The 14,397-nt window shown below is 41.4% G+C and overlaps 1 protein-coding gene across 3 annotated transcripts in view; it reads right to left on the bottom strand.

Annotated features, from left to right (window-relative positions):
- CACNA1I (calcium voltage-gated channel subunit alpha1 I) overlaps nt 1-14,397 on the bottom strand; it is a 566,555-nt gene that overhangs the window by 69,154 nt on the left and 483,004 nt on the right. For all 3 annotated transcript variants that reach the window (XM_077277427.1, XM_077277430.1, XM_077277429.1), the window contains exon 31: nt 9,105-9,251. In XM_077277427.1, coding sequence (XP_077133542.1) covers nt 9,105-9,251 — 147 coding nt within the window. The remainder of the gene's footprint in view (nt 1-9,104; nt 9,252-14,397) is intronic.

Genomic DNA, 14,397 nt, shown 5'->3' with positions numbered 1-14,397 from the left:
TTGATTTTAAACCTTTACGGTGTAATGTGTTACCAATGGTTTTCTTGGTGACTGTGGTCCCAGCTGTCTTAAGATTATTAATAAGTTCCCCGCGTATAGTTTTAGGCTGATCTCTCTCCTTCCTCATGATCAAGCTTACCCCTCGAGGTGAGATTTTGCATGGTGCCCCAGATTGATGTCGATTGACAGTCATTTTGTATTTCTTCCATTTTCTTACTATTGCACCAACAGTTGTCTCCTTCTCACCCAGCGTCTTACGTATTGTTTTATAGCTCATTCCAGCTTTGTACAGGTATGATCTTGTCCCTGACATCCTTCTAAAGCTCCTTGGTCTTGCCCATGCTGTAGAGGTTAGAGTATGACTGATTAATTGAGCCTGGGATAGGAGTCTTTTATAAAGGTGACTATGTAAAACAGCTGTCTTTAATGCAGGTAACAAGTTGATTAGGAGCGTCTAACTGGTCTGTAGGAGCCAGAATTATTAATCGTTGGTAGGGGATCAAATACTTATTTCTCACTGCAAAATGCAAATAAATTTAGATAATTTATACAATGTGATTTTTCGGATTTTATTTTTGATGTTCTGTCTCTCAATGTTAAAATTGTTAAAATGAACCTACCCTTAAAATTATGAACTGCTGATGTCTTTGTCAGTGGGCAAACTTACAAAATCAGCAAGGCATCAAATAATTATTTCCTTCACTGTATGCACCACTGACTGTATGATAGATAATAGATAGATAATAGATATATGCATATATAGATAATAGATAGATAAACACACTTTTTTCCCAAAATTTTTTTGGGGAAAATGGGGGTGCGAATTATGGTCGGAATATACTTACAAATACTGTGGCGGCAATCCCAGTCTGATGCTGCAGGGCAATGCAGCCTCCCTTCCCAGGCTTGTGCAGCTGTGGGGAGTCGGAGGTGGTGCTCCTCTGTTGGGAGTTGGCGGTGGTGATGCTCTGTTCGGTGGCGGGGCTCCGCCGGCATTTCGAAAAATCTCAGAGGTCCCCGCAGATCCAGTGCTGCGATGCGGTGGTCTCTGGGAAAATGGCTGCTGGGGGTGGCACATGTTCAGATTCAGATCTCGGCAACGAGATCTCATCACAAGATCCAACCGGAGGCCACCGCATCGCAGCACTGAATCTGTGGGGGCCTCCGGGCTTTCACGATATGCTGGCGGAGCTCCGCTGCCCCACAGAGCACCGCCGCCTCTGCCGCTCCACAGAGGAGCACCACCACCACCACCCCACAGAGGAGTACCACCATCGCTGCTGCCTCACAGATGAGCACCACAGAGCAGCACCACAGAGCACCACCGCCACACCAGCTTGGGATGGGATTTCCCGGAGGCCACCGCACTAGCCTGGACCACCGAACAACCGCTGTGACAATTCCTCCACCTGTGCCGATCCCCCCCTGGTAAGCTAAATTTGGACTGTAAGACGGAACCCCATTTGACACATTATATTTTTTCCCTATATTCCTTCTGAACATTTGGGGTGCGTCTTATGGTCTGGTGTGTCTTATATTCAGAATAATACGGTAATAGATAACATAGATAGATATATAGATAGATAGATAATAGACAGATGCATAGATAGATAATAGATAGATTTATAGAGAGATAGTAGATAACAAATAAATAGATAATAGATAGATCTATAGATAGATGGATAGATAAATAACAGATGAGTAATGAGCAAAGGTAAAGCAGACAGCTGTGAGCTGATATTATCAGGCTGGGAAGGTCAATGGTTATTGGGCCCTTCCCATCCTAAAATTACCAACCCGCAGCCGCCCTACAAGCGGAGCTGGAGATTAATTATTGTTAGAAGATGCACTTGTATGTGGGTGGGTACATAACGCATTTCTGTAACTTTTTTGTTAATTATTGCATTTTGGAGAAGATTTGTCAAAATATGTAAAAATAAAAGTCAATTAATTGGCCAGTTTGGCATATAGGTAAAACGTCTATTGATTTTCTAAAGATGCCCTTACAGTTTGGTTGACAGGTATCTCAATCAGCTTAGTTCAATCTACTTCAGTATGCACTATTAAGGGATATGGATGTGAAATAGGGGTTCCTCCATTTTTGGCCTTCTTCTGTTAGCCAAGCAGAGAGCCACTAACAAAGAGTAGGTCTTGCTATGGCTGACCCCAAGTGTCCATGTATTAAAGGTTGACCATGACCATTCATTGAAATGACTAACATGTTATGCCACATGCAGCAGCCAAAATGTAAGACTCTCTGTAGCATCAGAACATGAAGCCATATCTGTTGTGATTGTATAACATCTTTATAGTGGATGTTCAACTTTAAACATTGTTTTACAAGTTACATACATAGATAAAATCGATAAAGAGTAATATGGGGTCACTTGTCATGCACTGATCATGTTACAGCCTGTTTTAAAATTCATAGCTGCAATCACAATGCTTCTGGTCATGGACAAGTTTGGTATCAGACATGTTGTCTAAATGTGTAGCTGCTGTAATATAATTTGGTAGAAGAGGGTTTGAAAAATATTGAAGATATTATTTCATGTCAATCATTTGCATCCTATTTGGCAGGGGATTATAAATCCCCCTTCCCATGTGCAGCTGTAACAGGACACCTAGCTAGTCAGGGGGGGTCAAGCCTGAAAAGGCTGTGAGTGAAAGATCTCACTCCTTGAGCCAGCTAAGCTCAGAACAAAAGGCTTGCTTGCAAAATAGATACCATGCAGTCTAGCTGCTTTGTTAAGTCAGTTATGATTTCATATATGGATTTATTGTAAATCCTGGTCAGACACCACTTCCATTTTTGAGATCTCTGGACTGGATCGAATGCCTTTCAGGGCCTCGATCCCTTGTGTGCGGCCACCCTGTGGAGAGATACACAGAATGCCTAGTAGGAGCCAGGTAGCAAAACTGTGTTGGCTCTCAATGGGTAGCAGGGGCCCGTCCAGATCCAATGGTGCCAAAACCACCTCCCTAGGACCGTCCATTAAAGAGTTATGACTCGGTTTTGGTGTTTTTAGCTGCTAGAGGCAAGGGGATGGGATTCAGGTTCAGCCCAGAGGGCAGGAGGGAAGTGACCCAAAAAGGATAAAGGTTAGTGTAAGGCCATGTGGCCTGTCTATCTGTTATACTTGCAGTTCTCTTTGAAGGTGGGGACCATGTCAAGTACCATGCTGTGAAGGATTTTTTCAACCAGATAACAGCCCATGCCCCCTGTGGCCCAGCACACACATGGTCGAACATCAACCCGGTAAATAACATGATCCACCTGCTTATATCTTTTGTACTACCACTATTTGTATTTGAATATCTGACCATTGTATATGTATAACCATGGTGTATATGTGTATATAGTGTATTGCCTAGTGTGCACTTAAGTGATTAAATATATAATTTAACCTTGGGCTGCTCTTTTATCTTGATCCACGAATCCACATGTCCGTTTCTCGGCTTAACTTTCCATGCTACCGGGGCTGGTTTCTGGCATGATATAATCCTATTAATGGACTGGCCTTATATCTAACGAGGAACTGGTGGCAGTTCTACCGGGCTGACTAGGTGCTGCTTCTCTATTGCTAGTGAAAAGGGCCTCTCAGCCTGTCAGTGACTGTGTGGGCCACATACTCTCACTCCCTATGCCTCCTTGGACCTCTGTGGACAGGGGGTGTCTGTGTAAAGCTGTACTAAGCTGACCATACGTGTCCCTAAGGGGTGCAGAACATCACGTTGGTGATCCTTCTGATGTAATAGTGACATCAAGCAGGGTGGCGAGGTGCGGGTTCATCACCCAGGGAGATACTGTAGGTTTCCATACATAGAACTACTATGCTATGCCTGGTGAAAAGGCTACATTTCCCAAAACGCAAATCATTGGAACAAGTTTTCTGCATACACTAAGGCTATGTTCACATGTACAGTAGTGATCAGCTAGAACGGATCTAGTAACAATCTATTCTGGATCTCTTTTTTTTAACCCCTTTCTGACCTCGGATGGGATAGTACTTCTAAGGTCAGATCCCTTGCTTTGATGTGGGCTCCGGCGGTGAGCCCACATCAAAGCCGTGACATGTCAGCTGTTTTGAACAGCTGACATGTGCGCGCACAATAATGGCGAGTGGAATCGCGATCCACCCGCCACTATTAACTAGTTAAATGCCGCTGTCAAATGCTGACAGCGGCATTTAACTACTGCTTCTGGCTGCGCGGCCGGAAATGCGCTCATCGCCGACCCCCATCACATGATCGGGGGTCAGCGATGCGTCGGCATAGCAACCAGAGGTCTCCTTGAGACCTCTATGGTTGCTGATGCCAGCTTGCTGTGAGCGCCACCCTGTGGTCGGTGCTCATAGCAAGCCTGCAATTAAGCTACATAGGAGCGATTTGATGATCACTGCTATGTAGCAGAGCCGATCAGGCTACGCCAGCTTCTAGCCTCCCATGGAGGCTACTGAAGCATGGCAAAAGTAAAAAAAAATGTTTAAAAAAATATGAAATAAATAAAAAATATATAAATGTTTAAATCACCCCCTTTCGCCCCATTCAAAATAAAACAATAAAAATAAAACCAAACATACACAAACGCCCAATATATCAATAAAAAAAGATTAACCTGATCGCTAAATAGCGAAGCGAGAAAAAAATTTGAAACGCCAAAATTATGTTTTTTTTGTCGCCACGACATTGCATTAAAATGCAATAACGGACGATCAAAAGAACGTATCTGCACCAAAATGGTATCACTAAAAACATCAGTTCGACATGCAAAAATAAGCCCTCACCCGACCCCAGATCACGAAAAATAGAGACGCTACAGGTATTGGAATATGGCGCAATTTTTTTTTTTGCAAAGTTTGGAATTTTTTTTCACCAGTTAGATAAAACATACCCTAGACATGTTTGGTGTCTATTAATTCGTAATGACCTGGAGAATCATAATCATAGGTCAGTTTTAGCATTTAGTGAACCTAGCAAAAAAGCCAAGGAAAAAACACGCATGTGATTGCACTTTTTTTGCAATTTCACAGCACTTGGAATTTTTTTCCTATATTGTAGTACGTCATGGTAAAACCAATGATGTCGTTCAAAAGTACAACTCGGCCCACAAAAATAAGCCCTCACATCGCCATTTTGACGGAAAAATAAAAAAGTTATGGCTCTGGGAAGGAGAGGAGTGAAAAGCGAGCATGGAAAAACGGAAAATCCCAAGGTCATGAAGGGGTTAACATTGAAGTCTATGGAAAAATGATCCTTTAATTAGCCAGACTTTTTTCTTTCATTCCAAACAAAATAATTTTTTTGCTTGCTGGATCCAGCAGAGATCAGTTTTTAAAAAATGGACTAAAAAGTTGTGTCACTGCATCTTTTTTTTTGCCAACGGATTGCTGATGGATCTGTTGTAACTGATCACTACTAGACATGTGAACACAGCCTAAGGGTCATTTTGGATTGGCAGATGAACAGCTTTTAAACGAGTGCCAATTGATGATCGTGCTCATTATCTACATTTATTATAATGCATATAAGGCCGGCGTCACACTGGCGAGTTTTACGGATGTATGAGCGCAAAAAATACACCCGTAAAATACGCATAACACACGGCCCAATGATTCTCTATGGCCTAGCTCCTATCAGCCGTATTTTACCGATCCGTATTATACGGTCTTCTACGGCCGTACAAAATCGCAGCATGCTGCGTTTGTCACCGTAATGCTCAAAAAAATCGCCAATGAAAGTCTATGGGGGCGAGAAAAATACGGATTACACAGGGACCAGCAGTGTGACTTGCGAGAAATACGCAGCAGTGTTCTACAGAAAAGCCGTTAATTCAATTGCCGGCTTTTCATTTCTCCTTCCCAAACCCGACAGGATATGAGACATGGTTTACATACAGTAAACCATCTCATATCCCTTTTTTTTTTGCATATTCCACTACTAATGTTAGTAGTGTGTATGTGCAAAATTTGGGCGCTGTAGCTTGTAAAATAAAGGGTTAAATCGCGGAAAAAATTGGCGTGGGCTCCCGCGCAATTTTCTCCGCCAGAGTAGTAAAGCCAGTGACTGAGGGCAGATATTAATAGCCTAGAGAGGGTCCATGGTTATTGGCCCCCCCTGGCTAAAAACATCTGCCCCCAGCCACCCCAGGAAAGGCACATCTGGAAGATGCGCCTATTCTGGCACTTGGCCTCTCTCTTCCCATTCCCGTGTAGCGGTGGGATATGGGGTAATGAAAGGTTAATGTCACCTTGCTATTGTAAGGTGACATTAAGCCAGATTAATAATGGAGAGGAGTCAATTATGACACCTATCCATTATTAATCCAATAGTACAAAATGGTTAATAAAACACACACACATTATTTAAAAGTATTTTAATGAAATAAAGACACAGGTTGTTGTAGTATTTTATTATACTGGTAATCCACCTGAAGACCCTCGTTCTGTAACAAAGGAAAAATAAAAAAACAACAATATCTCATACCTTCTGACGCTCAGGTCAAGTCCCACGAAGTAAATCCATCTGAAGGGGTTAAATCATTTTACAGCCAGGAGCTGTGCTAAAGCAGTGCTCATGGCTGTAAAACCCCCGGGAATGAATGGATTGCAGGGGAATGACCTGTAGTTACCTTGAGTTGTGGTGAGGCGCCCTCTGCTGGATGTCCTCATATGAACTCGAGCAATGAGATATTGTTGTTTTTTTTATTTTTCCTTTGTTACAGAACGAGGGTCTTCAGGTGGATTACCAGTATAATAAAATATTACAACAACCTGTGTCTTTATTTCATTAAAATACTTTTAAATAATGTGTGGGTGTTTTATTAACCATTTCGTAATATTGGATTAATAATGGATAGGTGTCATAATTGACTCCTCTCCATTATTAATCTGGCTTAATGTCACCTTAAAATAGCAAGGTGACATTAACCCTTCATTACCCCATATCCCACTGCTACACGGGAGTGGGAAAAGAGTGGCCAAGTGCCAGAATAGGCGCATCTTCCAGATGTGCTTTTTCTGGGGTGGCTGGGGGCAGATGGTTTTAGCCAGGGGGGTCAAGAACCATGGACCCTCTCTAGGCTATTAATATCTGCCCTCAGTCACTGGATTTACCACTCTGGCGGAGAAAATTGTGCGGCAGCCCACACCAATTTTTTACGCCATTTAACCCTTTATTTTACAAGCTAGAGTGCCCACATTTTGCACATACACACTACTAACATTAGTAGTGTGGAATATGCAAAAAAAAGGGATATGAGATGGTTTACTGTATGTAAACCATGTCTCATATCCTGTCGGGTTTGGGAAGGAGAAAGAAAAAGCCGGCAATTGAATTACCGGCTTTTCACATATCTCGCGCTGAATTAAATATAAATACAGAATATATATATATATATATATATATATATATATATATATATATGTGTCTCAATGACATATATATATATATATATATATATATATATATATTTTTTTTTTTATATATATATATTTACTGTATATATGTTTTAACGAACATTTGAGCACATAAATCCATTAGATGTCGGTTTTGCAAGCCTGCGAGAAAATATCGCAGTACGGATGCCATACGGATTACATACGGAGGATGCCATGCGCAAAATACGCTGACACACCCTGCCTGCGGATGACATACGGATCACTATTTTGGGAACATTTCTGCGTATTACGGCCGTAAATAACGGACCGTATTGTCTTACGCCTAGTGTGACACCGGCCTAAGTCAGGGTAAAGCCCCCCATACACACCAGGTAACTGTCAGCCAAACAACTGCTCATCAGATCATTTGTCCAGCAGTTATCTCACCTGACTTTCCCATACACAGGAGCGCTCAATCCAAGATCAAACATGCTGGATCCTTTTCTCCTTCAACATCAACATTATCTCCCCAATACACATTAAACTGTCTACTAAACCCCTCAATATCTTGATGAGTTCAGCCAACATTAGTCTAATGTGTACGGGAGCCTAAAGGCTACATTCCCATATTCAGTTCCACTGTCGACCTCTAGCAGCAGAGATACCGCAGAGATATCTGCAGCAACATTTACTAGCAGCATAAATTGACATGCTATGGATCTTAAACCTGCACTTTCTGTCACTTTGCGCTGGAAATATATTTCAAAGCATGTGCATGAGATTTTTTTTAAGTCACATACACTATCCTGGTGCAGGGAACAGAGCAGATTTTCTGCAAGTAGATATGCAATGAAAAACCTGCTGTTTTCGCACCTTAGCCTAAGGCCTCTTTCACACTTGCATTGTTTGGCATCCGTCGCAATGCGTCGTTTTGGGAAAAAAATGCATCCTGCAAATGTGCCCGCAGGATGCGTTATTTTCCCATAGACTTGCATTGCCGATGGATCGTGACATATGGCCACACGTCGCGTCCATCGTGCACTGGATACATCGTGTTTTGGCGGACCGTCGTCACGAAAAAACGTTCAAGGGAATGTTTTTTTCGTACGTCGGGTCCGCCATTTCCTACCGCGCATGCGTGGCCGGAACTCCGCCCCCTCCTCACCGGGACTTTAGAATGGGTAATGGATGCGTTGAAAAACTGCATCCGCTGCCCACGTTGTGCCGAATTTTCACAACATCCGTCGGTACGTTGCGCCGACACTTAGCGACGACCGCGTTCTGACGCAAGTGTGAAAGTAGCCTAAAAGATACAACAAGTTATTAATGACTGTTCACTTGTTGCCAATGATCATCATTTGGGCTGTCATTGCTACCTGTTAAAGGACCTTACTTCCAGAAGGAAATTCGGAAAGATTTTAGCTTTGATTTTACACTGCAGAATTGTGAATGCAGCTCTAGGCTATAGCACAGTATAAAAAAAAGAAAGTAAAAAATCTGCAACAAATGCCATTTAGAGAGGTGAAAAGATACTATAAAATAATTTTCACTGAGTTGTTATTTCATAATATGTTTTATCCGTGGCCGTAATGTGACCTAAGCAGAACTCTCCTTACATCCAGCACAAAATCTAAAGAATTTATTGACCTAAAACCAAAGTAGTGAATAACATAGATTTGGTCTGTACTTTAAGAAACTAGAAAAGTAACAAAAGCCAAATTTTACCTCCTGCTTATCATGGTTGCACTTTTCACACTCGGCTGGTGAAGAATAGTGATGGAAAACCGACCCGGAGAGGTTATCAATTATCATCAGTTCTCCTTCAAATGAATCCTTGATTATCAAAGAAACGCTGTCTAGCCACAAGTTCTCCTAGAAAAAGATCATAAGGTGAGATGTTAGCAGTGTAATACTCACATCCTATAAAGAAAGACCATCATTAACGGTAAAAAAAGTTGCATACAACATGGAAATGAACCAAGATTAAAAGTGACTACTATCCATGGGATAGGAGATAACTTCCCAGTCGCCTGGATTTCGACCACTGGGACCTCCACTGATTCAGAAAAGCGAGGTTCTGAAGACTCCCATGTGAATGGAGCAGAGGTCCATAATACGCACCTCCGCTTCATTCATTCTTAATGGGACCACCAGATATTGATGGGAATAGTTTGGATGGTGTTTGGCACTCCCATTAAGAATGAATGAAGAGGAGGAACATATGATCGAAAACCGCTCCATTCACACGGGGCTGTTCAGAGCCTGGTTCTCAGGAATGGTGGGGATCCCAGTGGTCACATTATCAGCAATTATCTTCACTCCTGTGGATAAGGGATAGTTTCTAAACTTGGTACAGACCCTCTAATGAAATCATATGAAAAGGGTTTTCCCATATTATATCTTTATAGTGTGTTATTAGGTCATGCCATCAGTTTATGAGACCCTCTAGTGATCCTGAGAATGAAAGGATTGAGTTATGGATTCAGACCTTTACTGTTTTTACTTACACAACGGTGTACCGGTCACCCACGGCAAAGGATCCACAGAACTGCTCAATTCAACCTCAGCAATTCACGTATACCATAGACATCAAGTATCAGTACGGTAATAGGACTTGTCATTAAAAGCTTTCTCGTTAATTGTTGCTAGGGTTACTAGGGAAATAAATCGCTTGTAGCATTCATTGTATTTAAGACCTCATTTGCTATAGATTTCACAGACAATGTGCTATACCACTCACATAGGAGTCTGTATGTAGTGTTATTTGTGGCTGATCCTCCTGACGTCAGGTGTACAGGAAGAAGACAGTGATTCACTGCTCTACAGAAAAGTCAGTGCTCATGTCACTCATAAGTACTGCTGCACATCTTCTCTCCATAGATAAAAGAAGAAATCACTGGATATTAGGTTGTCCGTCTCAGCAGCAGTCTAAGATTAAACTGTTAACCCTATAGGATCAGGCCTTGATTGCCACAGCCGGTAAGGTTATATATATATATATATATATATATATATATATATATATATATATATATATATATATATATATATATATATATATATATATATATATTGAACAGTATGGACATTTATTACAACTGCACAACTATTGCTGACTCCTCGTTTATATAGTCCTATGGGTACAATACTAACTCCACAGGTCCTCACATCTAGGATCCTATAAATATAATACTGGCTCCACAGGTCGTCTCACCTAGGACCCTATAAATATAACACTGACTCCACAGGTCCTCACTTCTAGGATCCTATAAATATAATACTGACTCCATAAGTCCTCACTTGTAGGATCCTATAAGTATAATACTGACTCCACAGGTCCTCACTTCTAGGATCCTATAAATATAATACTGACTCCACAGGTCCTCACATCTAGAATCCTATAAATATAATACTGACTCCACAGGTCCTCACTTGTAGGATCCTATAAGTATAATACTGACTCCACAGGTCCTCACATCTAGAATCCTATAAATATAATACTGACTCCACAGGTCCTCACATCTAGAATCCTATAAATATAATACTGACTCCACAGGTCCTCACTTCTAGGATCCTATAAATATAATACTGACTCCACAGGTCCTCACACCTAGGATCCTATAAGTATAATACTGACTCAATAAGTCCTCACTTGTAGGATCCTATAAGTATAATACTGACTCCACATGTCCTCACATCTAGAATCCTATAAATATAATACTGACTCCACAGGTCCTCACTTGTAGGATCCTATAAGTATAATACTGACTCCACAGGTCCTCACATCTAGAATCCTATAAATATAATACTGACTCCACAGGTCCTCACATCTAGAATCCTATAAATATAATACTGACTCCACAGGTCCTCACTTGTAGGATCCTATAAGTATAAGACTGACTCCACAGGTCCTCACTTCTAGGATCCTATAAATACAATAATGACTCCACAGGTCCTCACATCTAGAATCCTATAAATATAATACGGACTCCACAGGTCCTCACATCTAGAATCCTATAAATATAATACTGACTCCACAGGTCCTCACTTGTAGGATCCTATAAGTATAATACTGACTCCACAGGTCCTCACTTCTAGGATCCTATAAATACAATACTGACTCTACAGGTCCTCACTTCTAGGATCCTATAAGTATAATACTGATTCCACAGGGCATGACTAGGTGAGCACCTGACTTTTCACTGGAGCCCTTGATGGTGGGGTTAGTCTTGTCTCCCAATAAATACCAGGTGCTGACGGATCTAGCTGTAATACAGACTGACAAGACAAGTAGGTTAGGGACAGACAACCACTACTGAGAACTACTGGACTAAGACCTAAGAACTAGCAAGCTTGCTTGGGAACAGACTAAAAATGTTGCGCGGGCATCTTCCCATCAGGTCTAGGTGCCTTGTATAATAAGTGTCTGCCAGCCATTGGCTGGGGACACTTTAGCACGGCATGCGCTGTCACTTAAAAAGGGTGGGACCATGCACGCACAGTGCCTGGTATCTATGAGCCATGCGCAGACCCTGGGCAGGAGCAGCAGGAGAAGGAGGAGGAAGTGCAGGGCTGCTGCGGTGAGGGAGTCGGCGTCCCTGCTGGGCGAGGTGGGGCAGAGTGCACGGACACTGGAGCTACAAAAATGATGAAATGGTCAAATACTCACTTTCCTAAAATTTCTGCACACATTGTATGTAGTATACTGTAGACAAAAATATATGCAGCGGAATGCACATATTAATTGCATATGTTTGCAAGACACCAATATAAAAAAGAAAATAAAAAGCCTGTAAATGATATAGCCAAATAATACAGCAGTTAATATTTGGGTAAAGGGTTTGTCAACTACTTGGCCAACCCTTTCTCAATTCCTGTTTGCCCCCAGTAAAATAATAACACTTACACTCACCTCCGCAGTCGACACTGTTCTAGCAGTGTGCTCACTAGCTCTCCAGGGGCTCAGGTGACACTGTTATGAAACGCTGGCATCACTCTCCTCGCCTTCAGACAAATCAGACATCCAGAGGAAGTCAGAGCTGTGGCTTCTCCCTCACCTCCTCTGGATGTCTGATTTATCTGAAAGATGGGTCAGTGAAGCCAGTGCTTCATAACAGTGTCACGTGAGCAACAGGAGATCTAGTGTCCACTTCTGGCACAGTGCCGGCACGGGAGGTAAGTATAAATGTTATTATTTTACTGAGGCAAAAATTTGGTTTGACTAGGGGTTGTCCAAGTAGTGGACAACCCTTTTAATTGCCAGTATCATTGTTTGGACCTGATTCTTTAATACTACTTCACTGGTGCGCCTAGTGTATAATAGCATTTGCTGGAGCCGGCTGCTGGGGAGCCACATACAAGGGCCCCAATTGACACATGCAGCTCATGTGGAAAATAAACAATATATAGATGTCATACATTGGCCCATCAGAACTTCAGAAGTATAGTAGTCACGGGATGTCTTTACATACTTACTTTTACTAAGTGAAACTATCTAATGCAGCCAACTTGTTGTGCATAGACCATTAGTTCTACTATAACCTACAATTTCTACAACTATCTCACACTCACCACGTCCAATGGCCAAAAAAATGTTATATCAATGAAAATATCCTCTTTTCAAATACCATTAAACCCTTATTTTTTATGCTAACTTGTACCAATTACTTAGGAATCTAATGGTTTTTAATTTTAAGTAAATTTATTGTTAAGTGTTTACTTAGATTTTTTTTTAAGTCTAATGTACAAAGCAGATCACCAATCAATAGCACACTAAGTTGGAAGCCATATTACATTTGGTGGCTGCAGAGAGTTGTCTTTCCTTTTGAGTTTGATGATGGTTTTGCTCATATCTGTAGTCATGTCGCAATATTTGCTAAAGGGTAACTACCTCCCACTAGATAGAAACTGGAAAAACAAATGGGTTATTCTGCACTGCCATAGAAGAAAGGAGGAAAGACACCAATCTAATTGCATGTGGTTCATTTGTCACCTGCAATTGAATCTCCTGTCCAGATTCTCTTCATTACCTCCACTAGATGGCTTTAAAAAACAGTTTTCTTCCTTCTGGAGAGCTAATTTACATACTTTTTTTTCCCCAGAGAGCATTGCCTACCATATAAGTCTCCGATATATCAGTTAACAGTCTCCACAAGGAGAAACATTGCTCCCTAGACCCACATCAAAGGCCTCTCACCTAGACAACCTGCGCACTACACTGATGAGGGGCAAAAACCCCAAACAAGTTTTTTTGCAGATGAAGTCTCCTGGAAGACACACTAGTTTAAATAATGTCAGAAGTAATGTTGCAAGGCTTGTAAAAGGGTTTGGCGTGAACTTATAGAGTAGTTACCTACAATATGAAGGACTAGAGAGGTCACTTTTTTTCTTTTGAATGTGAACTCATTCGTATGCTGATAAATCAGTATCATGATCGGTTTATGCAGCTGGTTTGTTGCAGAAATTTCTGTAATTGAACATTGGTCCCATTGCATCTGAATCTTGCCTTTTTTTGCTGCTGGTGCTTGTATATTAAAGAAGCTTTGTGTGACTGTACATGTAGTGGAGGTTTATTATTATTCTCACCCATCACAGTCTTGTCTGGTTTCCAACAGTGCTCCAATCTTCTTCACATGACTGACGTTCCGACTCTTGGCATCACACTGGTGTCTATATGTGAGCGGGATGTTGCTATTACAATGTAAGCCTATGGAAGGTCAAAAAAAAACACCATAGACTTACATTGTACAATTGACCCCTCCGCCTGTGTGATCCGGCGAGTCGGACTATAAGTCACATGGGTGATAAGAGGACCATAACGGCGCTGTAAATCAGGGAAGACCGCGATTGGTGAGTAAATTAAAGACTTTATCTTCATTAAAAAAAGTGATTGCCGTACTTTGTGCAAAAGTAGTAAAATGTTTAAGGAAAAAAAAACACTATAAATTGGGTGTCAATGTATTAGACCTGCACTATGAACTATATCATTATTTATTACACACTGAATGGCATACAAAAA

The sequence above is a fragment of the Ranitomeya variabilis genome, chromosome 8, assembly GCF_051348905.1.
Source record: "Ranitomeya variabilis isolate aRanVar5 chromosome 8, aRanVar5.hap1, whole genome shotgun sequence".
NCBI classification, from domain to species: domain Eukaryota; kingdom Metazoa; phylum Chordata; class Amphibia; order Anura; family Dendrobatidae; genus Ranitomeya; species Ranitomeya variabilis.
Note: the sequence above shows the minus strand (reverse complement) of the source record. Positions and strands in the feature narration are given on the sequence as shown.